At 37.5% G+C, this 17,623-nt stretch overlaps 1 protein-coding gene across 1 annotated transcript in view; it reads left to right on the top strand.

Annotated features, from left to right (window-relative positions):
- Positions 1-2,598, top strand: part of oma1 (OMA1 zinc metallopeptidase) — a 35,218-nt gene extending 32,620 nt beyond the window's left edge. Inside the window, exon 10 of the mRNA XM_063002496.1 lies at positions 2,262-2,598. Within this exon, the coding sequence (XP_062858566.1) occupies positions 2,262-2,429 (168 nt within the window). The 3' untranslated portion in view covers positions 2,430-2,598. The remainder of the gene's footprint in view (positions 1-2,261) is intronic.
- The last annotated feature ends 15,025 nt before the right edge of the window (positions 2,599-17,623 follow it).

Here is a 17,623-nt window from a genome sequence, read left to right on the forward strand (position 1 = left end):
ACATCTGATATATTCCTGGGGGGAATTTTCTGAATAAAGCTTTAACAAGCTAAATATCATGTATAAAGTACTTTGCTGTAAATACTACACTGATCAGCCATAACATTAAAACCACCTCCTTTTTTCTACACTCACTGTCAATGTTATCAGCTCCACTTACCATATAAGGAGCACTTTGTAGTTCTACTTGGTTGAAGGAATTTGAAACATGGGTATAGACATATCAGGAGAAGTATTTTTGGTACTGAGTAGGTTATCTAACTCGATTGAGAGGCTTATTAACTGGTCCAGTGAAAGTGAGTCATCATGGCAAGCATGCACAGTTTTGACTTCAGGTCTGAGTCCTGGCAGATCAGAGGTTATGAGAGCATAGTGGTTTTAATCTGATTGTGTTGACAAGGTACGAAAGGTGACCTGTTGCCAGGTCGCAAGCAGAACAGCTCCTTACCAGACCCCCTTCCTTTAGCTGTGGAAATTCATTGTTATTATTATTATTTTTTTTTTATTATGATGGGCAAATCTGGCTTTAGTGGATAAAAAATTACAGTTGGCTGCTACTCTATAGTACAAGTTTGGTGAAGGGGCCGTGATGTTCTGGGTCTATTACTGATGGTTGGAGCTAAACATATTGGTTTTTAAAACTACAGCATACAAAAACGTTGAGAATAATTGTTTGCTTGTAGCATATTAGAACAGATTTGGGGAAGGCCATTTACCAAGAAATGCCCCAGTTCACGAAGTAAAAACCATTGAAATGGTTTCCTGAGTTTAGTTTGAAAGAACTACCATTGACAAAAATCCTGACCTACATGGAACTTATTTGTAAAGAATTACAAGCCAGGCCTTTTCTAAATAGTGGGGGCTCTTATAGCAGCCAGGGGGCTTAAATACTTATGAATGCTTACAGTGACGTAAATAGGAGCTCATGGGCCCCGGTGCATATACTGTGTATATATGTATAGCTGATCAGAATGAATTAAAGATACTCACTCAGAAGTTTATGCGGCGTGCCTTGTGCTCAGCGAAATCATCTACAAACACTGCTGCTCAACTCGTTCAGTCGAATGAACAGGGGAACTGATGTTGGAAGCGAATTCCTCTGTAATATTTCTGCTTTTGAAGTAAGCATCCAATAAGCATCCAATTTAGGAAGTTTATTCAACTGCTCTGACTGCTCATGCCTTTCTTTTTGCTTCTGAGCACCGCTTTTTTGTTTTCATTTACTGAGCATTTTGCCCGGTACCCCTCAGCTCACCACAGACAGATCTGTTTGGTTTGCAGTAGTCACACATCAAGTTCAGCCTGATGTTCCATTGGTCTAGTAACGTTAAACAGGTTACAAAGATTCCCAAAATCCTTGCTGTGCACTCACTGTATACACCGATCAGCCATAACATTAAAACCACCTCCTTGTTTCTACACTCACTGTCCATTTTATCAGCTCCACTTACCATATAGAAGCACTTTGTAGTTCTACAATTACTGACTGTAGTCCATCTATTTCTCTGCATACTTTTTTAACACACACCAACACACCACCACCATGTCATTGTCACTGCACTGCAGTGCTGAGAATGACCCACCACCTAAATAATACCTGCTCTGTGGTGGTCCTGGGAGAGTCCTGACCATTGAAGAACAGCTGTGAAAGGGGGCTAACAAAGCATGCAGTGAAACAGATGGACTACAGTCAGTAATTGTAGAACTACAAAGTGCTTCTATAAGGTAAGTGGAGCTGATAAAATGGACAGTGAGTGTAGAAACAAGGAGGTGGTTTTAATGTTATGGCAGATCGGTGTATTTTGATTACATGTATTCTGAGGTTTCATTGTCTTTTAGTTATTTTAATCTTTTACTAAACCCCTTGAATGCTTAAAATTTTTGGATGTGATCAAGTGTGTGGATGTTCCTTGGCTTCCTATTATAGTGATAGTTTTGAGTTAAATGGTTTACTGTCTATTGCTATGCACCTCAAACATGTTACAAAGTTATTCTATTAATTCCCTATGAGACTCTTCTCAGAGAGAGCTGAGAGATCATGTGTGGACTATTAGATGTGCTTGTAAAAAAGGAATACCAACTAAGAGGGTTTTTGTTAAGCTATGCTTTACTTGTCCACTCCATCCATCCACCCACCCACCTGGTATTAAACTTCAATGATCTCTGCCATCTACACAATACAAAGGTGATGCTAAGTTCAAAGGTGATTTCAAGTTCAACGTTCTTAATAACGTGTGTTTACTTGTCTTTTGTTGCTGCAGGCTCTAGAGCTCCGCAATAAATGTGACTGTCCTGCACTTCCTGACATCGATCCCCGGATTACCTTCTCCAAGACTGTGCAACTGTTGCTTGAAAGGCTTGAGAAAGAAAAAAGCAAAGCCCAGGAAAACAAGAAAGAAAGTGAAATAACTGTAGTGTCTTATCAATGACCCAACGTTGGTTAAACAGAGTGATGGTTACATCTGCCCTGCTGCAAGCTCTGCTCTGTGAAGAAGACCTGTCTCCATTTGCTGTGCCGTGAAGACTTCAAGGTCTCCTGAACTTAAAACCATAAAAAGTGGTCAAATTAATGCACTTGGATTAATAGTTTTGGCTATAGTTAACACAGTGTGGAAGTGAAAACTACTTTTACTTTGTACCATTGACTGTGCAATAGTTTGACATACTATTCACAGTAGTACATGGTTTTGTATACAGCAAATTGTGGCTGTTCTGGTTCCAGTTTAGACTCTTTGTCATTCTGTATGAATACCATTAATGAAAAAGTACTTTGACAAGTTTGACTACTATATACACCGATCAGCCATAACATTAAAACCACCTCCTTGTTTTTACACTCACTGTCCATTTTATTAGCTCCACGTACCTTATAGAAGCACTTTGTAGTTCTACAATTACTGACTGTAGTCCCATCTGTTTCTCTACATACTTTTTTAACCTGCTTTCACCCTGTTCTTCAATGGTCAGGACCACCACAGAGTAGATATTATTTAGGTGGTGGATCATTCTCAGCACTGCAGTGACACTGACATGGTGGTGGCGCTGCTGGAGTTTTTAAATACTGTGTCCACTCACTGTGCACTCTATTAGACACTCCTACCTAGTTGGTCCACCTTGTTGTTGTAAAGTCAGAGACGATCGCTCATCTATTGCTGCTGTTTGAGTTGGTCATCTTCTAGACCTTCATAAGTGGTCACAGGACGCTGTCCATGGGGCGCTGTTGGCTGGATATATTTTTGGTTGGTGGACTATTCTCAGTCCAGCAGTGGAAGTGAGGTGTTTAAAAACTCCAGCAGCATTGCTGTGTCTGATCCACTCATACCAGCACAACACACACTAACACACCACCACCATGTCAGTGTCACTGCAGTGCTGAGAATGATCCACCACCTAAATAATACCTGCTCTGTAGTGGTCCTGGAAGAGTCGTGACCATTGAAGAACAGCATGAAAGAGGGCTGAGAAAGCATGCAGAGAAACAGATGGACTACTGTCAGTAATTGTAGAACTACAGAGTGCTTCTATATGGTAAGTGGAGCTGATAAAATGGACAGTGACTGTAGAAACAAGGAGGTGGTTTTAATGTTATGGCTGATCGGTGTAAATAGAGTATATGACGATGCAAACAGAGAATCAGATCTAAAATCCTACTTGTACCTAACTGTGACATGTATGCTCATTTATTTTGAATTGGGGGTAAGCTTGCATAATGTTTCTAGGTCAGTTTTAGTGTTTTCTCGGAAATTAAAATACTAACCTTTCATTATACATACAACCAACAAAATGTTTATAGCTATTGTGCCCCGGTTAAAACTCAGTTAAAACTGTTTTTTCTTGTTATTTAGCTGTGATTTGGCGTACATACACTATATGGCCAAAAGTATTTAATCACCTGACCATGAGTTTGTTGGACATCCTATTTCAAAAACAGATGGTATTAAAATAGAGTGACCTCTATGTGATCTCAGCTATAACAACCACCCTTTGGAGGGCTTCTGACTAGACTTAAGTATGTCTTATATGATATGGGTCAAGAAAGCTTCAATTGCCTCCAAACCTTCAAAGCGGAGCTGAGATCAGGGCTAGGTGTAGGCCACTGAAGCTTTTCCTCATGTTTTTATGGACGGCTCGGTGGGTAGCACTGTCGCCTCACAGCAGGAAGATCCTGGGTGCGATCCCCAGGTGGGGCGGTCCGGGTCCTTTCTGTGTGAAGTTTGCATGTTCTCCCCGTGTTTGCGTGGGTTTACTCCGTGTGCTCCGGTTTCCTCAGACAGTCCAAAGACATGCAAGTGAGGTGAATCGGAGATCCAAAATTGTCCATGACTGTGTTCGATACAACCTTGTGTGACGGGTAACTATCGTTTCTGTCATGAACGTAACCAAAGTGTAAAACATGACGTCAAACTGCACCAAAAAGGCCTTTCCTAAACTGTTGCTGGTATGTTGGAAAGCATATAATTAATTTATTACACCTGTTAGCAATTGTTGTGGCTGAAACACATGCATATGATAATTAGAAGGGGTGTCCCAATACTTTTGTCCATATAGTGTTCATTATGCAAGCTAAATAACCCCCCAAACTAAATACACACCACTCACGAAACAGCCAAAAAGAAAACCTCAGAGCATAGTGAATGGAACAGATACTAAAGACGCAGGAGCTGCTGTGGCTACAAGTAGAGCCCCAAAAAATCATAACAGACCTTTAACTATAGTTTTTTTGTATAAAAAGTAACAGCTAAAGAAATTAGGGTGAATTGACCATTAACCTTGTAACTTTTTAACATTTGTTTAAGTTTGTGAAAAGTAAATTATAAGCCGTAAAGTTCAAAATATAATGATATTTTTGCTGTTATCCAAAGTGTGAACATTATGTGAATAAGAATGTGATTTGTAAGCAAAGTTTGATTAGCTTTAATGTTGAAATTTGCATAATAGCAATGTGCAGCTGAATTTATCATTTACTGTTTTTATTAGGGGCTAGAAAAGGCCAGCATGAGTCTATTTATGATAAATGCTGACCTTATTCTGAGGGAAAAATTTTTGTTTTGTTCTTGTTTGTTCTTAAATGATATACTGTTAAAGGTTCCTGTTTTCTGGGAATAATGTAGCTTCTAAATCATAGTACTTTACTCTATGCAAATACACCAGTCAGCCATAACGTTAAAACCACCCCCTTGTTTCTACACTCACTGTCCATTTTATTAGCTCCACTTACCATAAAGAAGCACTTTTCTCTACATACCTTTTTAACCTGCTTTCACCCTGTTCTTCAGTGGTCAGGACCCCCACAGGGCCACCACAGAGCAGGTATTATTTAGGTGGTGGATCATTCTCAGCACTGCAGTGACAATGACATGGTGGTGGTGTGTTAGTGTGTGTTGTGCTGGTATGAGTGGATCTTACCATCATCTGTTTTTAAATACCGTGTCCACTCACTGTCCACTCTATTAGACACTCCTACCTAGTTGGTCCACCTTGTCGTTGTAAAGTCAGACGATCGCTCATCTATTGCTGCTATTTGAGTTGGTCATCTTCTAGACCTTCATCAGTGGTCACAGGACGCTGCCCACGGGGCGCTGTTGGCTGGATATTTTTGGTTTGTGGACTATTTTCAGTCCAGCAGTGACAGTGAGGTGTTTAAAAACTCCAGCAGCGCTGCTGTGTCTGATCCACTCATACCAGCACCAAGTCAGTGTCATTGCAGTGCTGAAAATGATCCACCACCCAAATAATACCTGCTCTGTGGTGGTCCTGTGGGGGTCCTGACCATTGACGAACAGGGTGAAAGCAGGCTAAAAAAAGTATGTAGAAAATGTATGTAGATGGACTACAGTCAGTAATTGTAGAACTACAAAGTGCTTCTATATGGTAAGTGAGTGTAGAAACAAGAAGGTGGTCATAGTATTATGCCTGATCTGTGTATATTACTCTTTTAATGCTAAGCTATTATGATTTCCTTTTTTTTATTTTTTTTATGTCAGTTGAGTTGCAATACGCCTGAGTTGAAATGTGAACATAGGACCAGCATTTTGTATGTTGATGATTTACTTATGCCTTGTGACTGAACTACACTGTGGTCAAAAGTATTTGGACAAATGACAATGAGCTTTTCAATACCATTTGAATATTGAAGTACCTCTCCAGAACATACCTCACATCTTGCTCATTAGAACACCTCACTTTTCAAAAAAGTAAAGGTTCACATACTTTTTTCAGCATTGACTGTGATTAATTAATTGTTTAGTTCATGTTCATGTGTAATTTATACAGATAATTTAAAATATTCACAAGTTATTTTTTCTTGCATCTGTCTTTTAGTTTTTGCTGTGTCATTACAAAAATGTTACCAGATTTGATCACTTTCACACATTTGTGTGATTTATTGGTGGAAGGAATCCGAACAAAGTAATTTTGCATTAGCCTCTTTTTGTAAATGAGAAAAAACAGAATTCCAAAATAAACTATTTTATTAAGAAAGCTGTTCTTGTCATCATGTTGTTTTTGCTTATCTCTTCCTTATGTTCCTTGAAGGGCTGGGCGGGTATATCTTGAATATCGATATATTCCATAGTACTTTTTACAATGTTAAAAATGGCCATATTCGATATATCGAGTATGTCTAGGATACACAGGTTACCTTTTGAGAACATTTAAAACAGAGCACAAGCACTGCGCATAATGCTTTCTCTAGTGCACGAGCGGGTGTGTGCGTGCACGCACACACATGCAAACTGAATTACTGAGTAAAGCGTCAAAAACGACTCTTTTCAAACAAATTACTCATTGGAATCGAATCAGGGAGCTGTGCTCTTATCTATGGTAAAGATTCATTAGTTTTGCTCACACAAATGAATCAGTTTATTTGTGAAAGAGATTAATTCGTTGTTCAGAGCTTCCAAATTCAGAATTTGGGAGGGATTTCAATCTTCCTCTTGATTGGCTGTAAAGGCATAAGTGATAGTTTAGTGAACGAATTACCAGTTTCAGCTTTTTACCTTACAGGAGGATAAACAGTTGAAAATGGATTTGTATATTCTGGAAATATTCTGGAAACAGGAAGAAAAACAAGGTGATTATATTTCTAATGGAACAACACACGGACATAAATTTGATTCGCAATTTGAGGAACAAAAGCTCAGGTAAGCAGCAGTTAAGATTTTATGCTGCTGTTTAGTTGATCTGGGTCACGGTGCTGTTGTTTAACTTGCACTTTCATTTTGAAATGATAGCAAAGCATTATTAAATAAACTTTTTTTTTATGCTCATTTATTTAAAGTAAAACGGACAGCATAAATGTGAGATTCTACTGGTTTGTTTGATATAAATATTGTCAATATGAATACAAATACAGCCTGTAATAATACAAAATATAAACACTGTAATTCTGTCAGAATTGATCAGATGTTTTGCATTTTTAAGATAACTTATAAACAATATAGGGTAAAATACGAGCAGTGGTCTGCCACTGTACTTTAAGTTTACATTATATCGTATCGTATTAAAGCATATCGAGATATGAGTTTTTTAGTCATATCGCACAGCCCTAGTTCTTTGCAGACAGCATCCTATCAATAGGAACCCTGAGGAGACCTTCAGTGCCGGTGGGCAACCGACTGCTCATTCAGCGCCAGTCTCACGGTTCCTCTCCTCGCTACCTGTATGTGTTGAGTTTAAGTGGAGATTGGCAGTGTTATAGCCTAAATGCTTCCTTTTCTTGAGAGCACTTCATGCTCTCTGGGCTGGCTGGTATGGAATGGTCCCAGAGGAGAGCTGAAGCAAAAACTCATTACTAGCTGCAAGATTGCTTAAGGAATATCAAGCTGCTGGCTGGCACGTACCAAACCAATTAGAGAGAAGAGAAGCCTGGAGGTAGTGCAAAGATTGGAGGATGGTGTAGATCTTTTGACATGGGAAGTCAGGGTAGACAATAGACGTAGTTAACAATATCAGACATTTGTTGTACAAATCAAATGTACCAGGACTGAGGCTAAATGGCTAGGCTGTTACAAAGCATTAGGATTTTAATAAAGAAGCAAATATGATAGCAGAATGGATATTTTAATGTAATCAACATGGCTATTTAAGGAGCACAAAATACTACTACAAGATCAAAGATACAGCAAGCACACCGTAATATGTTACTCTCCTTTTTACTGCTGGTACAGCTTTCACTTTTAGGGGCTTTGCACTTGATCGTGTTTCCTCAAACTGGCTGTATGGTGTATGTGAATACAGCGAATTAGGCACAGTGGACAAAGTCTACACACCCCTGTTAAAATGCTGGGTTTGTGATGTAAAAAAATTAGACCAAGATGAATCATTTCAGAACTTTTTCCAACTTTAATGTGACCAATACGGTGGCTAGGTGGGTAACACTGTCGCCTTACAGCAAGAAGATCTTGGGTTTGATTCCCAGGTGGAGCATTAAGAAATTTCAATTTCCACATTTTTGGACAACTACAGTTAACAAATGCAAAAAAGTAAGAAAACTTTATTAGAATTAACTAGATTTCTGCATTAATTACTAATAGAATGTAGTCAGATTGTTATCAAAGTCACAATTATAGACAAACACAATCTAATTAAAGTAATAACACCAACAGTTGTACTGATCATGTCATCAATGAGTGATCATCCTCAGTGAATGAAGAAGATACAAGTGAATCTCTGTGTTAATGACTTCTAGAGCTAATTGGCAAAATGCTAATTGGTTTCAATTAAAGAAATTAGATTTGTGGGTTTCACAGGTGTTCTACCTGGTTAGTGTGAACCAAGCCTCAAGGCTGGAAGCTGGAAGAGGGTACAAGCTATCTTTGAAGAAAAAAAAAAGACTGCTGCACACAAACACCCAAATCTTATCCCAACTGTGAAGCATTTTGTTTGGTGCACCCTCAGGGACTGGGTCCCTTGTGATCATTACATTTACATTTTAGCATTTAGCAGACGCTTTTATCCAAAGGGACTTACAGTATACAGTCTAAGAAATTGAAGGTTAAGGGCCTTGCTTAAGGACAGTGGCAACCTGGCAGTGGTGGGGTTTGAACCAGATATCTTCTGATTACTAGCCCAGTACCTTAAACACTAGGCTACAACTGCCCTGCATTAAGAGAACAATGAATTCAAAAGTGTATTTAAATATTTTACAGAAAATGTAAAAGCAGCTGTCCATGTCCATGGCCTCATGATGAAAAGAAGTCGAGTGATGCAGCAAGACAATGACTCGAAGCACACAAGTAAGAAAACTAAAGACGTGTTTACTTATTTTTATACAAGACATGAACGGTTTGTGTTACTGGTCTTGTTAGAGTTTGTGTGCCTATAATTGTGACTTATAAAATAAATATATAATCATAAAGTTTATACTTTACCTTGTCAGGACTCCGAAATCTATGTAATATGTGTATGTTGTGTATGTGCGCCTAAAGAAGCTGCCTAATTCAAATGGGTATCTACTAGGACTGGCTCAATACTACTTTTTTATGTCTGATACCGATACCAATCCGATACCATAATTTTTCCTCTCGAACAACTAAGCAGTAATAATACATGTCTCAATGCACCATGGTTAAACTAGCTATCTAAATAACAATGCTCAGACTGGAATAAATACAGAACCTACAACATCACAGTTCTGCAAGACTGCTGTTTTTATTTGAACTTTTACACAGAACATTTAGCAGCATTTTTGGCTTGTTTAACAAAAGTGTCTACAAGATGTAGATGTCAATCAAACGCGATGGACCAATTAGAATTGGTTCAGAGTTGAAATTTTCTGTTAAAGTTCTGTCATGTTTTTAGTTTATTAAAAACCAAAGCGTGCTTATTAAAAAACCTGCTGGATTTCGAAGAGAAAAATGGGAAACAGTGTAGTTTGTTTTATTTCATAACACTAATGGATTAATCGTTGAGGATGGGAGAGATCTCCAAGCCTGGAAAAGATATGTTTTCTTTATCTCAGGTGAGTGATTTATCATTTATAAAGCGGTTTTTATTGTGTTTAAACAGTGTTTTTAGATGTGGCAGTAGTAGATTTTTTTTTAAATGCTAAAAGTTTAAGTAGATGTGTAGTGTGTGTGAATTTCTAAATGGCTGTTGCGGATGAGTTGTAGATCAGTGGCACATGTTAATGATGTCATCAAGAGTGAGTAGCAATAAACGGCACTCTGTTGGAACGGATCTTTGTTGCTATTTGCTTTACACACAAACAATGGCCTTATTTACATCATGTTATTTACATTAAGCAACAGTATCGGATCGGATTACACGTTTTTTTCCTTCCGATATCCAATCCAGTGATTTGGGCCAATATCGGACCGCCAGCCCTAGTATCTACACACTTGTGGCTTTGTAGTGAACATGCTTTCTGTTAGGCAAAATAACTTGGTCCTAGATTACAGCAGTAAATAAGTGTATACATTAGTTCTGGCCTTTTTATGAGTAGTAATACGTCTCTACAGCAACACTGAATAGTCTTGACTGACAGTACTTGGCCCAATGTGTGGGTGTGTGAGCACAGCCAGTTGATGCTGTTTACAGTGAACTTCAACACCTTTCATAAAGAGCATTTCCAAACCATCTGATGCTCAACAAAACTTCAAATCTTCATTTCGGTTATTCATAGTTTCTTTCAATCCCTTATTTATATGCTTTTAATATGTCTCTGCTACTCTGTCCTAGAAACTGACAGTTTTCCTAGTCTGCGTTTTCCTGCTTGGCGTCATCCAACAATTTAGTGTCCTAGTTTAATAAATAGTCCAATGTTTAATGTCTGCTGAACCTACAGCATGTGTATGATTACTGCAGACAAGATACTCTTGGGTGTTGCACCGGTCTCGAGTCTCAGTGGTGCTGTCAGCATTTACACAGACATGGTTGGCTATGTCTGTCCAGGTGGCATGGGGGGTAGGGAGTAGTCAAAGCACTGTGATGGATTGTCTCTCTGTCAAGGGTATTCTTACCTTGCACCCATGGTTTCCTGGTGGAAATGGATCTGTCATGACCCTGACCAGAATAAAGTAGTTGATAAAAAATAAATGAAAACAGATATAGACTGGCTAATGCAATTTAAACTGGGTTTGTTCCCTTTCCAATGGGTCTTTGTTCCCATCCACCTCTAAGCCAATAATCCTGATATCAGATATAAACTGACACATGTCAGTCATACGAAAATAATTTTTGCCAAATCCCTTTTCTAATGGTGCACACCTGAACTCTAACCTTATTATATAAAAGAGAGCAAAGCCTGGAGTTCCTTTGCTGTTTGTCTGGGTTCTTTAGTGAGTTAACGGATGTGTTGTCTATGTTTGGATTTTTGTTAGGCTGGCCAGTCTGGGAGGACTCGCCACTGTTCCAAATGCCACTGTGGTTTGCTAAACTCTTTTTAGATTGACTTACTGAAAATACACTTATCAGCCATAACATTAAAACCACCTCCTTGTTTCTAGACTCACTGTCCATTTTATCAGCTCTTCTTACCATATAGAAGCACTTTGTAGTTCTACAATTACTGACTGTAGTCCATCTCTGCATGCTTTGTTAGCCCCCTTTCATGCTGTTCTTCAATAGAAGAAACAGATGGACTACAGTCAGTAATTGTAGAACTGCAAAGTGCTCCTATATGGTAAGTGGAGCTGATAAAATGGGCAGTGAGATTTGAAACAAGGAGGTGGTTTTAATGTTATGGCTGATTGATGTACAATTACTATAATAACAATTGTAATAGCTGGAAGTAGCCCAGAAGTAGGACATGTTTCCTAACATGGAAACATGTTAGTTTAGAATATTTTAAAAGACTACATTTGTATATGACATTCACAGATTTTTTAAAAAGAGAACGCTTTTATGCTTTGAGTGCTGCACCTGTGAAATTGGTATCTTCCTGTTGCCTTTGGTACAGAATCCTGACCCACTTAATACAAATAGCAGCTCTATGTAGGTAACATCTCTTTCATAAAAATGTGTGTGTGTAAAAGTGTGCAATTTAGAGAGCTGTTGCTATGGTTCTCTGTCCCTAATCACCATCTGACATTAAAATACAGTAAAAAAAAATGCCCAGAAAAGCTGATTAGAAATTCAGATATTTTAAATTTTAAACCATGTCAGTGTCACTGCAGTGCTGAGAATGATCCACCACCCAAATAATAAATACTCTGTGGTGGTCCTGGGAGAGTCCTGACCATTGAAGAACAGCATGAAAGGGGGCTAACAAAGCATGCAGAGAAACAGACTACAGTCTGTTGGACTACAGTCAGTAATTGTAGACTACAAAGTGCTTCTATATGGTAAGTGGAGCTGATAAAATGGACAGTGAGTGTAGAAACAATGAGGTGATTTTAATGTTATGGCTGATCAGTGTATGTTTATGGTTCAAAGATAACTTTGTTGTACAGTGGTACCTTGAAACTCAACATCAATTGATTCTGGGAGTGGCGTTGAGTTTAAAATGCGCTTGGTTTCAAGGTATTTTTCCCCATAAGGATGTATGGAAAACTTGTTAATGCGTTCCATGGTCCCGTGGAACTGCCGATATTTTAGTCTAAAATGTATGCAAAATAATGTGTCATTATTCAATCCATTTGTGCCTTTTTGGCTCTAAAACTCTCCCAGACTGTCCATACACATGAAATTTACCACTCCCCCATTTCTTCACATCAGTCTGTGCAAAAGCAAACTGAATCACTGAGTAAAACATGTCAGAAACGACTCCTTTCAAACGAATTATTCATTGGAATCGAATCAGGGAGCTGTGCTCTTATCTATGGTAAAGATTCATTTGTTTTGCTGACTCTATTTCATTATGGTGTCATGTGTAAACGACTCAATGAATCAGTTCATTTGATTAATAGATTCATTTATGGTTCAGGTCTTGATAAACAGCTGTATAAACCAATCAGAGCTTCAGAATTCAGATTATGGGTGGGATTTCAGTTGTTCCTCTAATCCAAAGCAATCTCCAATGTTTGTCATTTAGATGAGTTGGCAATGAAAAACTCTTACTTTATTGGTTGTAGAGTGTACAGTATAAGTGACAGTTTAGTTAACACATTACCAGTTTTAGCTTTTTACCTCAAAAGCTGAGAGAATAATTTATCTGACTAAGACGTTTTTTGTTAGTTAAGTGAACAAACACAGTAGGAAATGGATTTATATATTCTGGAAACATACAATATGGCTGCCAAGAAAAAAAAAGTGGATTATATCCCTAATTAGTACTACTCTTTAGCCTTGATGTTTTAAAATATGAATTTTTATGTTTCTTGTACTCCTATTGCACTTACTTTTTATAAGCTATTTTACTATAGTTTCATGTTTTTCATGTTCTTAATTTTTAAAGCACTTTATCTCTTATTTTAATGTTTTTTTTTTTTTTTATTGTAACTAAATGTTTGCAAAAAGCCTTTCTGAGGTTCTAGATCTCAGGAATGTTTTAATGCTTTTTTCCTTATATAAAGGACTTTGAATTGCCACTGTGTATGAAAGGAGCTATATGAATAAACTTGCCTTGCCTAATGGAAGAACACATGGATCAATTGAAAGAAGAGAAGCTCAGGTAAGCAGTGGTTATAATTTTATGTAGCTGTGTGGTTGATCTGGCTTGTGGTGCTACTGTTTACTGTGTGCTGTCACTTTGCAATGATAGCAAAGCATTATCAAATATTTAACTCTTTCGGGATTTTTTTTTTAAATGTTCATTTATTTGAAGTAAAATGAACAGCATAAATGTGATTGTGAGATTCTGCTGGTTTGTTTGATGAACCTTGTGTAACAAGTAACTACCGTTTCTGTCATGAATGTAACCAAAGTGTGTAAAACATGATGTTAAAATCCTAAAAAAAATAACCAATAGTGCTTGTGAGACCCTATACACAACTAAGATTTAAACTCTAGACCCCTGGGCTACCCTATGAATTTCTTTTGCAAGCTGAGATGAATGAGGGTTGTGTTATTTGCAGTAATGTGGATAACATAAAACTAAAATTGTTTTTTTTGCCAACCTTTTTTAACCTACAGGATTGGCACGCAAGGATTTATATTTTCTGATTTACCTGTAGGTTGCTTAAATAAATAATTAAACATTTAAAAAGATTTAAATGTACACTTGATAGAAATTAGAAAAAAAACAAGAGGGGTGAAGTGGCTAGAGAGTAAACGCACTGATAGGCTTGGTAGGAAGAGGTAGATTTATGCTGTGATTTTTGTGTAAAAAAGAGCAGCAGAGCATGGCAGGAACTCTGATATGCTGTCCAAACATACAGTCGGACACGCTGTCTATTCCAGACAGATGCAGCTGGGTTATTCTGCCAGAGTATGAAATTTTATGTCACTCATGCAGTGCCTTACAAAAGGCTTCACCTTTCTTCCTCGATCATAGTGATCACATTTTGTAGTGTTACAACCTGGAACTAGGATAAGTGACTGCATAAGTATTTACTGCTATCAGGGATAACATAATAAGTTAAATAGGGTCTGTCTGTGTGCAATTAGTGTCATGTGATCTCAGTATAAACCCACCTGGTACTAGAACAAACCAGACTTAACAAACATCATAAAAATAAGAAGCTGTCAAAACAAGTTTGAAACAAGGTCCTGCATCCTGTTTTAATTAGTTTGATGATTAAAAAAAAAACCCCTCAAACCTTAAAGATCCCACAAAGCCACAACAAATGCATAGTTTACAAAAGAAATAAATAATAGAGCATAACTGACTACCAAGAATTTATTTTCCACAAACTAAAATGCATGATGGAGCTTTGGCATATGTGGAATGTATTTCACTTTTTGGCCTTGCTTTAATTTTTGTGGGGTGGGGAGAGGGTGAGGATGAAACCCATAAGTGCTCATTACACTGGGAACATCATCCTTATAGGGAAGCATGGTGGTGGCAGCATTTGAACACACACACACACACACACACAAAATAATTTAAATAAGTTTTAAATAAACAATTTAATAATTGCAATTTGTCTATATATAGACAAAAAAATTATTTAAATAAATTTTAAATAAACAATTTAATATTTGCAATTATAATGGTATTACCCACTTAAAGTTCCTATTCACATTTTGGTAATTTTAATTATGGAGAAATTAATTGATTTTTTTTCATCATTTTACAATAAACCTTGCACCTTAAGCACAACTAGTATACAGTACCAGGTGCAGTTTGCATCATTACCATTCAAGTTACTAACAGTGGCTCGGTGGGTAGCACAGTCACCTTACAGCAAGAAGGTCCTGGGTTTGATCCCCAGGTGGGGCAGTCCAGTCCGGGTCCTTTTGTGTGGAGTTTGCATGTTCTCCCTGTGTCTGTGTGGGTTTCCTCCGGGAGCTCCGGTTTCCTCCCAAAGTCCAAAAACATGCAATTGAAGTCACTGAATTACCCTATAGATGAATGGGTGTGTGTATGTGTGTCTGCCCTGCAATGGACTGGCACCCCGTCCAGGCTGTTACTGTGGGCTTTGCGCCCATTGAAAAGCTGGAATAGGCTCCAGCACCCCCATTTGTCTTGATTATTATATTTGGCTTTATCAAAGTGATTTCTTCTTTCTCAGTCATAGCTTGCTCAGAAATCAATAGACATGTTTTAGTCACAACGTTTTGCTTCTGCTAAAAATGCCCTTTCTAAAACCCACTCTCTGACCCAAATAAGCAATATTTAAGATGATGTATTATACCTGTCATGCGGATCAGGACATTTCACTGTTTGCTGCCTTGAACCATTGCCACAAAATTAATACATGAATATGTCTGAATAATTTTAAATTTGCCTCGTCTACGCTGACATGATTTCAGATTTAGGATGCACTGTAATGGCGACTTTACAATTCAAAGCTTTGTTTACAAGTCACAGCACATTGTAATGTTTTCCTCACACATTATTTTGTATTCATTTATAAATCAGTCATTGGATTTAAATAATTTATAAATCAGTCATTGAAGTCATTGTATTTATGCTGTTTTTATGTATAGTTTAAAATGATTTTGTGGCATAAGAACATTTTGTCCCATGATGTTTTTATCCTGACCATGGAGAGGGCATGCACCTGTTTGCATTAGGTTTATTTTGTAATAGATGCAAAAGACCTGTTAATTATAACACATTAGAAGAAGAGGGCATGCCTCCTGTTGCTCAATTGCTGTGGAAATGTGTTTACTGTTTCTTTTTACTGCATGATCTATTTACCAGGGCTGGTAGTAATCAAGTACTGATACATGACATGCCAAAAGGTTTACAGGCACATAAAATGAAGTATTCAGCATGCAGTGTTTGGGGTAGTTACTCAAAAAAAGTAATCCATTACTCATTACTTATTACTAAAATTGTAATTGATTACTTTACTAATTACTTCCTCGAAAATGTAATCTCGTTCCTCATTACTTTACTTTTATGTTACATTCTAAAACCCATACAAATACGATGTACTGGAATCAAATCTACAAAAAAAATCAATTTATTTAGTTTATTTATTTAGATCCAGAAAAATCCTCTTTTGTGCAGTGATGTGCATGTGTTTGTTTCTGCTTTAAAACATACGTGCCATGATCCAATCAGATTTAACATAATTAAACAAGTTTATTCCTTAATTATTTGTCCTTATACTAGAGGAGCGACTCTTCCTTTCGTTCATTTCAAAGAGTCGTTCAATAGAATCGGATCGTTTGCGAACACCATCACAGTCACATGCCCAGCTGTGCATGTTTCGACACGTATACAGCCATCCTGTTCTCGCCTCTGCAATCAGGGTCCTTACAGTGTATGAAGACCCACCCCACCCACACATAGTCTGGCCCCCACCCTGCAGATATGCTGGCCAATTAGTATCTGCTGCAGGCACTGCCAATTATGCCCGCCAGTTATGGCAACACCGAGTTTTGAACCGAGGAGTACAGAAACTCGGTACTGGTGTGCTCTGCACCACCTAGGCGCTGCACCAGTTTAAAAAATAAAAATAAAATCCACATTAGCAGAACTAAATAATCATGCATGTACATGTATTGGGACGTTAAGATCTATCAAGCCTGCCAACATGTCAAAACTAGATTCTAACAGACTAAGCATAAACAATAAAATAACCAAAGGTTCCTGTATATCCATTCCTTATTGTTTTTCTTCTATTTTTATGGTTCAATATCTGTAGAGCTCTGTTTCTGCTGCTGTAACAAAAAAAATTTTCTCGGGATTAATAAAGTTCCATCCATCCATCTTTTGTAACTGTGGTGTAGTTTGCATTTTCCTTAACATGTAATTTACTAAATAAATTCTGTCTTGGCCAGTTGTATAAATGCATTTAGAATTAAAATAACACATCCTGCATAGACACAAACCCTTATACATTTACAATTTGTTAAAATGTGACATGATTGCCAACATGTCTAACTTAATTAACTTACAGTAAAGATAACTGTATGAGTGCATTGATTATGCTAGATACATTCATACCTCCAGGCATATCTGAAAAACACATTCTTCACCAATGTGATTTTGCCTCAAAGGTGAGCAGTGCTATCACACCACAGATTATTTTCCAATTACATTAAAATCTATTTGAGTTTGATTTTTGACTGATACGTGGATGATGAACAATTAGATGTTCAATATAAATATCTTTTCAGCAGTAAG

Source organism: Trichomycterus rosablanca, chromosome 9 (genome assembly GCF_030014385.1).
Source record: "Trichomycterus rosablanca isolate fTriRos1 chromosome 9, fTriRos1.hap1, whole genome shotgun sequence".
Lineage (NCBI taxonomy): Eukaryota > Metazoa > Chordata > Actinopteri > Siluriformes > Trichomycteridae > Trichomycterus > Trichomycterus rosablanca.